General features: G+C 26.7%; 1 protein-coding gene across 1 annotated transcript; it reads left to right on the top strand.

Moving 5' to 3' along the window:
• The first annotated feature begins 909 nt into the window (after positions 1-909).
• On the top strand, positions 910-2430 carry LOC111676868 (allatostatin). The gene is made up of 3 exons (XM_023437864.2): positions 910-1059; positions 1118-1257; positions 1333-2430. The coding sequence occupies exons 1-3, from the start codon at positions 958-960 to the stop codon at positions 1451-1453; spliced, it is 363 nt and encodes a 120-aa protein (XP_023293632.2). The 5' UTR covers positions 910-957; the 3' UTR covers positions 1454-2430.
• The last annotated feature ends 10458 nt before the right edge of the window (positions 2431-12888 follow it).

The following is a 12888-nucleotide window of genomic DNA, read 5'->3' as shown; positions in this document are numbered from 1 at the left end:
TTTATATCTTTGCAGTAGTCGTAGTAAGATATCGTATAATTAAGGCATTTTGAGATTAAAAACCAATAATCGACATCATTTGTAAATTCCTGTATAAACGTACATATGTATTTACAGTGTTGATAAAATAATAGAATCGACTTTATTTTATGGTAAAAACTAAATATTCTCAAAAACTACCGTTAAAATTTGATGATTAGTATATTAAATAAAAGGTATTTAACTCTTCTTTTATATGATATATATATATTTAATAAATTTTCTTGTTTATTGGTACTCAACGATTCATGGTATAGAATAGGGGTTACAACGCAAGATTATTATCAAAGTTTGCTATACTAATCATCAAATTCTAACAGGTAGTTTTTGAAAAAATTTTGTTTTTACCACAAAATAAGGTCGTTTCTATTATTTTTTTCCACCACTGTATAAGGTGCAAAGCATTATAAAACTTCTTGTATTTATAAACATTTTATGATACATACTAACGACAAAGTCAGTATATGCAAATGCAGGTGAGATTAACACACATACATACTTATTTCTACGCTTGTGTACCTAAACACAAATTAACTTTTTAAATAAGTTACATGGTATCAAAACGACAGGATTAGAAGGAAAACCAAAAAAGTAACAACTTGCTGGATGTTATGGGTGTTTGTGTTTAATAAACTATTCATGGAATTAAAAAGTTTTTAAATACTCAACACTTCGTTGATATACGTATGTATGTATGAACATAGAAATGCATGACCAAAAAATATAAACATTTATTGCACTTTGTAATTAACACGAAAGGATTAACAATTACTTTTAAATTTTTTAGAATAGAAAGTCGGAATTATTCAACCAATTTTTGTGTTTTATATATTTTTGAAATATTATGCATAAACTCTAATTTTTATTTCATAATTCTGTTCACTTTTTCAGAATACATAAATACCATCAACAGTAACCATGATTAGCATTTGTAAATCAGTTATTTTATTTACAATCTTTATGATCATAACAATCGTTCATATTGAGGCTCGACCACAAAATGCACTTGACTCCAATCAGGTAAATAATGATAAATTATTAAAAAGTAATTTGATAACATGTATTATTATATTACTAGGCACTGGATACAGTGGAAACTGACGTAGACGAAATGCAAAATTCCTACTACGACTTGCCCCTGCAACAGCCACAAAATATCTATCCTAGTATACCATTGGAACGTTTGCAAATGCTCATTGCTCGTTACAACCGACCCACGTAAGTACCGCCAACTTTTTTCATACTGTTATACATATGAGTTGAAAATTAATTTTATAACTTTTTGCATTTCAGTGCCTATTTGCGTTCTCCATCTGTCGCTGGCATGAATGAATTGTACCGTGTTCCCGAATCAAAGCGTCAAGTCAGATATCGACAGTGCTATTTCAATCCCATTTCGTGTTTTAAAAAGTAAATTTTGAATTTAACTTATTTAAACATGCTACGTTTTGATTTAAAGACCAAACACAATTTATATTTTCCCTCTAATATAAAATAAATTAGTAAATTAAAATTTCGAAACTTACTAAATGAAAATATAACTTCAAGTCAAAGCTAAAATGTAGTTTAAAAATTACTGTTATTTTAAATTTTTTTTCTGCCTCAAAATAATAACATAACCACACTTTGTAAAAATGCCCCAGCTTTAAAGATAAATTAAAAAAAGCCATTTAATTTTTGTTTCGGTTTAAATATTTTATTCATTTTTATTTTGTCTTTAGATTTTTTAATGTTTTTTGTTTAAGTAGGCCCCTCTAGGAAAGGACTACACATATATTTTTGTATTTTTTCGGAATTTTACATGAATTTTCTTTACATATTTGTTTAAGATTTATTCTGTTTTCGTATATTAAATATTATCTAGTCGCATTATTATAACTTTTAAATGCACAAAAATAATTCTAATGTAATTATTATATATTATTTGTTAATATTGTTATTAAAGATTTAGAAAAAAATAAAATTAAAAATATTTAAAATCATTGGTATGCATATGGTGTGGTACACCTTAAAATATTTATATTAATTATTAAAAGTACACAATATATCCATTAATATATGTATTTAGTTATTAAACAAATTAGGTCTTGTTTAAGCACAATGTACGTTATATTTGAATATATTTCGATTTAAACACATAAATATAACGTTCATTGTCTGTAAACATATCCCTGCCAATATTATTCAAATTAATGTAATAATTACAAAATAATAAAATATTTGTACAAAATTCATAAATCTGTAAACATGATGTCGATTGTAAATTATTAAACATAAAATAATTATATACATTCATTCATTCATACGTATGTACAATTTAAATATTCAACAAAAATAAAAAATCATTAATTTAAGTGTAAAGCAGCTAAAAAAATCAAAAGCTTTTCATTTATTTCTCGAGATGTTTGACATCATTTCTCTATCTGACTCCCACTTGCCATTTTTTACATAGTATATCTTCGTTTGACCTTGATTGAATGTTGTATGTGTATTAGCTTAAAAAGTTTATCTCCATAATCGACATCGATCTTTAATGCGGTTACCATTATAAAGATGGCAAAGATGAGGATTATAATAAATTGAATAATTTTCATTACACTGAACTTTCTTATTTTGATTTCCACACTAGCTGTTAAAGTAATAATGATATCTGCTGGCAGATGACATTTTATATTTATTTATTTATGCATCTCAATATAAAAAAGGATTGTTGTAAATTAAAGGTAAATCCAGGTAAATAAGACAGAAAATTTGTTTTGGTTTTTCCAGTTACAAAGATTATTTTAGTTTTACTACTAAAATAGTACCTTAAAACTCCATTAAAAAAATAGTTCTACCTGTCTATTAACATCTGAAAATCGCTTAGACCTGGTTCACACTAGGAAACTTTTTTTTTTGAAAACTTTTGATTTTTGTGTGTGAGAGAAATAATATCAACCCTCTCTCTCACACACAAAATCAAAAGCATAGAAAAATAAATAGAATTGAGACTGAGAATAAGAAATATTACTTTCTCACATGTACAGGTTCTGTGTGAATTTAATACAATTGTATGAGTATTTTTATTTTTGTTTACATAAAATAACAAAAATATGAAAGTACAAGATGTATCCGAATACATAATACCCTACCACATTGCGAGTAAGTAGCAATAAGTTATTTAGTATTTTTTAATGTAGAAGTTATAATCAAGAGATTGATGTTTGCTTAATTAATGAATGTACTACTCATTATAACAATATATATTCAAAATTTCATATATATAAAATTTGTTGAGTCGAATTTTATAAATACCCTATTCTTGTATAGCATGTACGGCTTACAAAAAAGTTCAATAGGCTAATTTATGAACGGATTACATCATTACATCGACGCAGGTGTTACAAACTTTAAGACATAAACAAAATGCCGTTCCCATTAGTGTGGTGTGGGGTGTATTTTGACTGCATTTGGGCTGCTTTGGAATTAACAATAATCGTTCATATCAAGCGTTAATTTTAGCATTAGAACAATTATTTTGGCAAAATTGCCCCTGCTGCTGCAATAAACACTGCTAAAAGTTATGATTTTCCTATAAAATTATTGAAAACATTTTCAGAAAAAACAAATTTTTCAGTCGTTTTTATTTTTTTAATATAATTTTCAAGTGTCAATATTGACTCAACCCAGCAAACACAAAGAGTTTATTTAAAATTAAGAATAATTTTTAATGAAGATCTTTCTTACATTGGCCAACTGATATTGAATAAAAATGGCTAATTCAAAACATTATTTCATAAAATATCGAAATATAATATCAAACAAAAATATAAAAACTTTTTTAACGAAAAAGTTTGTGTTTGTTGGGTTACATATTTTTCAACTAATACATTCTCACGACTTAGGTTTTTGACAGCAGACTTAGGTTTTGTCATACTCAGTTTCAGTTCTATGTATACCTTTTCTATGATCAAAAGTTTCCCAATGTGAACCAGGTCTTATGACAAATAAGTTTCAATTATCGAAATATGTCATAATATCGATAACGCTAAAATTTCGACAGCGAAATAAGTCAAAATACCGACACCGCAAAAATATAGTTATGAAATAAGTAAAGATATAAATGATATAATAACACAGGCCGAAATGTTTAACACAGGGATTCAAGTATTCTTTTCTAAAGACTTTATTTTTTAAATAACATTTTACAAATAAAATGCTATTTGAAAAAGGCCAAAAATTAAATTTTCTCGAATTTCAGAACATAATATCTCAAATTCCAGATGTAACATAGAAAATATGAGGTCAGATTCGAATACAGCGCTACTCAATCCTTTATAAGCGTCTAACTTGGTCTCAGGGTTTCGACTTTTTTAACATATTGTCTGTCTGTGCAATTGAGATACAAATATTAGTATCGATTGTTTATTGCCAATAAATCGCTTACATAAGTTTTATTAACATAAAATCAGATGTAGGTGTTCATTTGTTAAAAAATCAAATGTATCAAATTAAACACATGTCTCTCCTTGACATTTGACCTTATAAAGGATATTTACTAGTACATCCCAAGGCGAATTCAGATAAGGTGGTGGCAGTTCTGCAACAACAACATTTCCCATGTATTTTGTTTTTGCTTTTCGTAAATGTCAAAAACCATATGTACGGAGAATTCATTTGATGAAAAATTTTTGTAAAATGTTTATATTATATTAAAAATAAATATTAAGGTATTAAAATTTGTGACTTATTATTTTTTTTTGTTTTGCTACAAAAAGTGCTAAATTGCCATTACTGATGTTTGTGTTAGGGATATAAAATGTTGTAAATTTAAAATAGATTTCAATAAATAAATTATAAAAAATAGTTAACACGTCCAGGATTCGAACCATCGACGTCAATCTTTTAGCCCAATGTTTTACCCACAGCACCACTGCATAGACATTTGACTTTACGTATATAATTTGTAAATATATTTAATGATGTTTGTGTTAGGGATATAAAATGTTTTAAATTTAAAATAGATTTTAAAAAATAAATTATAAAAAATAGTTAACACGTCCAAGATTCGAACCAGCGACGTCAATCTTTTAACCCAATGTTTTACCCACACACCACTGCATAGATATTTGACTTTACGTATATAATTTATAAATACATATATTTAACAATTTAATTTCCGTATTTGATAATAATTAATAAATTTGGCCGGCCAATTGACAAAAAATAACTGTTACTTAAATTTTTTATTAACTCTTTCACGTATGCGGATATCTGTGTGTGTAGAGCGTAATTTTGAGTCCACAGATAGAGTAAATGGTTATTTCCAAAGAAAACTTATTTATTTTTAAGAATTTCATGGCACTGTCAGCCAAAAAAGATAATATCCTGCAATATCCTTCGAAAACACTTATTCCATTTTTCATAAAAAAATATCAATATACGCAGAAATAAAGCGTGTAATGAACTCATAGCCATAAAAATTCCAGCGGTTTAATTTTGTGCGTGAAAGGATTAATTTAGATTTTTTAGACGTTACTTACAAACGTAAATCGTTCAAGAAGACAAAAACTCAGCGACGCAAATTTTGAAATGTTGGTGTTAAGAAAAGCTAACAGTATAAACTAAAAATTTATGTATTTCAAAACAAAACAAAATAACTTTTTTATCAATAGATATTTTTTGAACAATTATTAAAAAACAAAATATTTTTCAGGTCTGTTCATTTACTTTCCTAGTAAGAGAGCTTAATATAAAAATTTGCAAAATTACTTTCGAAAATACTAACATGTAGTTAATAAAGTTTTACCGGAAATGCATAATAGATTTCAATTTACTGATACTGATTTTTTCAGTATTCAGTAAAAATTTACTGAATACTGAATTTTTTTTCATTAATCAGTAAAAATTACTGCTTACTGATTTTTTTTTCAGTATTCAGTAAAAATTTACTGAATACTGATTTTTTTTCAGTAATCAGTAAAATTTTACTGAATAATGATTTTTTTCAGTAATCAGTAAAATTTTACTGGTAATGAAATCTAAATTTCATTACCAGTAAAAATTTACTGAATACTGCAATGCTTAATGCATTAGAATTATAATGCAGTGTGCCCATGTATGAAAAGGAAGTGATGTTGCAACATATGTATATACATACAAATAATTATATCGACGCTTTCAAACTAACAAGGGTAAACGGGCTAATCATGAAAGTCTATAAGCTATTATACTCAATTGAATCTGATAAGATTCTTTTTTGTGTAGAAGGTGAAGGCAACATTAATGTCTGCTTTCTCTTTTATTATAGTAAAATTGATACAATACTGGTGACATCCAACAACTTAGTCTTCAGATCTATCAGATCAAACTTTAAGAGCAAAACTAAAACGAATTTCTTCTAAAAAGATAACATTTGTAACTACTTCAAAACTAACACTAAGTGATTTTTTTACCTTCTGTGGAAGTGATGTTAATTGACTTCTAAAGAAACGAAAATAATTCATTTTTTTTTGAATTTGAAGGTATATTGTTTTGTACTGAAATTTTTTTAATCAAACCAATTTTATTTTGGAGTTAATATTTATTTATGTTAATATGATTTGAGTCAAATTAGTTGTATTCTATAATACTACAATTTTACTTCCTAATAACTTCCAATAAAAGAAGATAAAAATTACTTCTTGAGAATGACACCAGTTGTAGTGAATTTGGAATCAAACATAACGACATCCCTCCTATGCCAAGCCTGTGTTAAAATCATCACTTCTTCAGTACTTCTATGGAGTAAATTCTATTTAAGGCTTCTTTGGTAGTTCTTTTTTTTTTTTTTTTTGCTGGGACATTTAAATAAAAATACCACTTTCCGATTTTTAGAAGATTCTAGTTCTATTAATGTCCGAATTTTTAATCCACTATTAATAGTCTGAAATAGTGGTATGTTCACATGAACATCATTTTTTGATTAAATAATTTCCCAGATATTCGAATTTATATATTTAATTCATACGGGAGTTCCAACGCCTGTGTTAAAATCATCACTTCTTCAGTACTTCTATGGAGTAAATTCTATTTAAGGCTTCTTTGGTAGTTCTTTCTTTTTGCTGGGACATTTAAATAAAAATACCACTTTCCGATTTTTTGAAGATTCTAGTTCTATTAATGTCCGAATTTTTAATCCACTATTAATAGTCTGAAATAGTGGTATGTTCACATGAACATCATTTTTTGATTAAATAATTTCCCAGATATTCGAATTTATATATTTAATTCATACGGGAGTTCCAACGCTAGTCCCCCAATTTATTACCCAAATGTTCACAAAGATGTTTTTAATTTATATGAGAAGTTCCAAGACCTCCTTTTGAATTTAAAAATTTGAGGATTTTAGATCCAATAGTTTTCCAGATAAATAATTTTTGTGTTAAATTCACTATAAAAGCTCAACTTAATGTTTCTCACTTTATACAAGGCTTAACTTACTTATACGAGGTGAACATTCGAAGGTCAAACACCTTTGTTCCTATGACAAATTGTCTTGAATAGTGCCCAGAGTAATTTGGTCAGCAAAGTAATGAAATGGTAAACCTTCACATCTTACATACTTTAAAATCCAAGAAACTAATTATTAAAGTTGCATAAATTTTGCACGAAAAACTTTAATACAATTTGAACATTTGGAAATAAAATAGGGGGACTAAAGCATGGTGCCTCCCATATTATTGAGCTTAGCACCTCTCTAAGGAATTAAATTCAAACATTCAAATATCTTACAAACTATAAGATATATGATCTTCAAATTATGCATGAGTTACATTAAAATCCAAACTAATATTTGTAAATAGTTGGCATATATCTGAGAAACTATTAGAGTTAGGATCTTTAAAAATTGTGAAATGTGAAATTAAGATTTTATGAATTTACGTAGCAAATTTATGCTAACTGGCTAGGAAACTTTTTTCCATAGACCTGGTTCACAATGGGAAACTTTTTTTTGGGAATCTTTTGATTTTTGTGTGTGAGAGAAAAAGGTAGAACCATCTCTTTCTCTCACACACAAAATAAAAAGGTTTTCAACAAAAGTTTCCCAGTTCTAAACACTGCAGACAGTGTTGGTAAAATGCCGAGACTAAATGTTAAAGTATTTTACATACACATTGAAAGGCACTAAAGTAAAATATTGTAGTGTTTCCAACGCACACATGTACATATAAGGATTTGAAAACACCCACAGCTGCTATAAATGAATTTATTTTCGCACGTAAGTTTGTATGTAAAAAGTGCATAAAGATTGTGTGCGTTCCTATTCCTTTTTTTAATCTCATTGTTGTTCACTATCAAATTTCTAATTAACTCTTAAACATTATTTATTGGCGTAATAAAAATGTACTGATTATCGTAAATGTACTTAGTAGATACATATAAACATACTATGTGCATACATATAAACATTCGATATTTATTTTTTTTAACTTTCCATTTAGTATTACAAAATATTAATCTATTTCTAACTACACAACCAAACACATGCATTTAAGCATATATGCACTGGGATTATTATCATCTACATTCGATTTATGAGCAATTCATTCATTCGTCCATAAAATAAATTCATGTCAACAGCAACACTTTGTTAACAAAGTGCTAATAGCTCAATTGGCAATTGTTTTAGGGAAAATTTCAAATATGTATACATACAAATGTCTTAAGTAAAATAACAAATGTCTTAAGAAAAAGTTTTTTTTTAAATCAAAGTTTAAAAATGCAATTTATTATTTTATTCAATTATTAAGAATTTCATAAATAATACATCAACATAATATTTAACTTTTTTCCTTTTCAATGTGTTTACAAATCAATGACTGAAATTTATCCTTTTTACATAGAGACACACACTCACATGGTCATACAAACACGTTACGCACGCACACTTGTTGCATGTTTCTAACTGGGGATCTCCTCTGTGTTTGTGTTCTTGTAACAACAACATTTTCTTCGAACAGTTGGAAGGCAAATATTTGTGAATCCCAATTGTGAATATTGAATAAACAATTGTTGCAAAGTTTGCAAACATTAAAGTCAAATGAATTTGAAATGAATAGAAAAAATATTGTTATAGATTTTAGACTGTGTTCAATTGAATCTTAAATAGTCTTAAAGTTATTTATTTAACTATTGTATAGCAATTTTATTAAGTATTTATTAGGGATTTTTTGAAATTGGTGAAATGACATTTTGGAAGTATTGCAATTCTGAAAATTTTATTTCAAAGGTGATTCCAATTCAAAATCAAGGTGGACAAAATATACAAATTTGAGTTTTCATAATAAAGAGAAATATACACATACATATGAATCTATTTCTATCAATAAGTTACATCTGATTTCATACGATTATATACAGTGTTTCAGACGTAAATCTGGTCGTATTGGCTTGTGTTTGTTACAGTTTTACGTCTCGCATTTATTACTTCGTATAACTGCGTTGTTTGCCACTTGTCTTCGTTTTGCCCCAAAAGTAAGGAAACCGTAATATACTCAGAATATACCCGGGTGAAGACAATTTAAAATCATACTTTTTACCGATGGAACTCCTAAATTTATTACTAGTATTATCCAAAACTCGGTCGACTGTAAAAATTTTTTCGAAATCCCAATAAACCGTTTAAATAGAATCTAGCAAAGGTTTGCTCAAATATGAAAAAAATCTCATAGAGGTGTTTGTATGGGGGTTAAGGCCGAATAGGAGCCAATCATTGCAGACATTGGCAGTGTCATTTGTGCTTATATAAAATTTAGTTTAGCTTTGAGCTAAAATATCAAAATCGGAAGGTACGATTGTATGGGGACTATGTAATACAATGGACCGATTTCAACCACTTTCTTCAGGTCGTCTGAAAAACAGGTTTGATCCAAGTTTTATCTAAATATCTAACTGCGGCATGTACATTGCACATAAGGTTTATATATACATATACATATACATATGTAGGCATATTTCGAAGTTCCCCGAAAATTAAGCTAGTTTTATTTGAAAAAATACATTTCCAATTTTTTAAATGGTTCTCTAAAATTCCATATTTTTGTGCCAAACTTAAATTTTTTGAGAGTATTTTTGATCCACAAAAGGACCATTAGTGAGTTATTTTTGCTTTTTATCGAAATATGTAGATGACAAAATTGTCGTAATTTTAAGATTAAACAGAAAAATATTAAAAAATAGTTTGTTTTGATTCTTTTCAAAATTTCTATGCCTCCACCAAAAGTTGTTTTGCTAACAAAACTTAAATCTTTGCGCAATAAGGTAAAAATTGTGGAACTTTGCATATAGAGGAAGGCAGCTAAAAATGTTTATGAAATTATGAAAATGTTAGTCTAAGGTCGCAAAGGAGACCTTAGACTAACATTTAAAATTTGACTACAGAGGGTGAATAGTACAATATAATTTGAAGTTGTATTTAAGAAGTTAAAATTAATAATTTTTAATTTAAAATTTGACTACAGAGGGTGAATAGTACAATATAATTTGAAGTTGTATTTAAGAAGTTAAAATTAATAATTTTTAATTTAAAATTTGACTACAAAGGGTGAATAGTACAATATAATTTGAAGTTGTATTTAAGAAGTTAAAATTAATAATTTTTAATTGTAAATATATGGAATTATTAAAGTACTTTGATATAATTATAATTTGATAAATATTCCTGATGTACTTGTTTTATTAAAAATAAAAAAAAAATAAATCTTGATTTATAGTAAATATTTTCCTAATTATGATTTTTTATTATATTATATTACTTCTTCATTTTAAGTTATAATTATTATCATAAACTGATACCAAATTTATAACAAATAATAACATCGACGATTTTCGTTTAGGTTTTCGCAAACTATTAGTTTTTAATAAATTATTTATTTAACGCACCGTTAAAATTATAAAGATTTATAAAGTTTAAATTTTAAAGTACATAATATTAAAAAAATATATATATTAAAAATATTCAAAGCATTTTAAATTCACATACAAAAAATTTGCAAATCACAAATAAATTTGAGATTTTTGAGCTGAGCCATTACTTTTATTATTTTTATAAAATTAAACTTTAATAAAATTTTGTACACAATTAAATTTTAAATATTGCACGGATAATTTGTTTGAATTTAAAATATATTTTAAAAAACACAAATATTTTATTTATATTTTAACTTACCGTTAAGTTGAAATAAATATAAGAGATACAAGAACCACTGATTTTTTAATAAATTAATAATAATTTAATTTTATTTTTTAAACTGCTTCTTAACGTTTTTTTTTTTCTACTTGTAACACCGCAGGATTGATGTCAACGCTTGGAAACTGAATGGTTAACTTGATATCAAATATGAATAGTGAATGCTTTTTATACAAACTTGAGCCACCAGAAAATATAAGAACAACCAATATTTACTAACACAAAGCAAAAAAATATATTTATGCTTTTTAGTTAAGGAAATAGTAACAAAAAAATAACAGCAAATTCCAAAAAAAAAAATAAAATAAACACAATGTTACCAAAACAGTGTAATACAAGAATCTCACCACTTAACACCAGGGATGGGATGTCGACATTAGTTCGGGACACTAAACATTAGAATAATGTTTGCATGCAGTTTTCAATGATTCGAATATAAAAATAATTAAATTAAAAATTTTTAAGAAAACTTCATAAAGTTTTTTTAATACTTACATTTATATTATTAAACTTACCCCCATTTCATCATTATCGGGTTATATTTTATCGAAAAATTATCAGAATATCCACCGGTTAAACAATATCCGGAGGTTTATTATAACGGGCCTTATAATATATTTTTATAAGGCCTTTTGTATTTATATTATATAAGAAAAGGGTTTGATACACGAATTTTTTTTGTAAAGATTACGATAAAAGTACTATTTGCAGTTTATTATTGTAGATTTCATTGCAGTATAATTATATGGAACATACTTTTGCAAACAATTTTTATAATAAATTTTTACTGTATTTTTAAAAAAATATTTGATGAAATTGTGAATCGCCATGTAACATTTTTTATGCCAAAAATAAAAAAAGTTGGTTGCTGGTACACATAACTTTGCAATTCACAATATCCAACTCCGCATACAAGTACATACAATGGATTATGGACTCCTATGCGTAGAAGTGATAAAAAATCTTCACACAAAACAGTTGGAGAACATCACGGTATTTATGTACTTATGTATATGGATGTATGTATGTATGGATGTATATCCGCAAACGTATCAAGAGCAACAAACATTGGAACATATTCTTTAACTAATAAACATTTTCTTAGCTACATGTTGCCAAGAGATTTTGTGGTGAAAAAAACGAGAATAAGGTGAATTTTAGGCAACAACCTGTTACTTCCGTTTCACATACATTTAGAAGGGAACAAGTAGGCGTGTATTTATTTATTTGTATGAAGTGTTGTATATCATTTGCAAATAAAATGACGCAAAAAGTTAAAACGTACATGATTTTTTTTTTTGCCATAATTTTCATGTGATCATAAATGTTACAAAAATGTATGAAATTATTGATGAATAAGTGAGTGTGTGGATTTGTCTAATCACATTTGCTACCTAATCTGTATTCTTTATTTATGGGAAATACATATACACGTTTAAAATGTTAAACTCTTCTTTAATACGTCAATAACTCCCCAAGTCCCCGATTGACATACTAAAAAAGACATTTTATTTTGTAGGAAAAACTGTGTAACTGAGTAACTTTGACATTAATTTCGATTATATTTTTAATCTAATTTTTCCCTCAGTAATATTAGATTCAATTTTGTTATATTTTATATATATCCTTCCTTTTTTATT

This window comes from Lucilia cuprina, chromosome 2, assembly GCF_022045245.1.
Source record: "Lucilia cuprina isolate Lc7/37 chromosome 2, ASM2204524v1, whole genome shotgun sequence".
NCBI lineage: Eukaryota > Metazoa > Arthropoda > Insecta > Diptera > Calliphoridae > Lucilia > Lucilia cuprina.
This window is presented reverse-complemented; position numbering and strand designations above follow the sequence as displayed.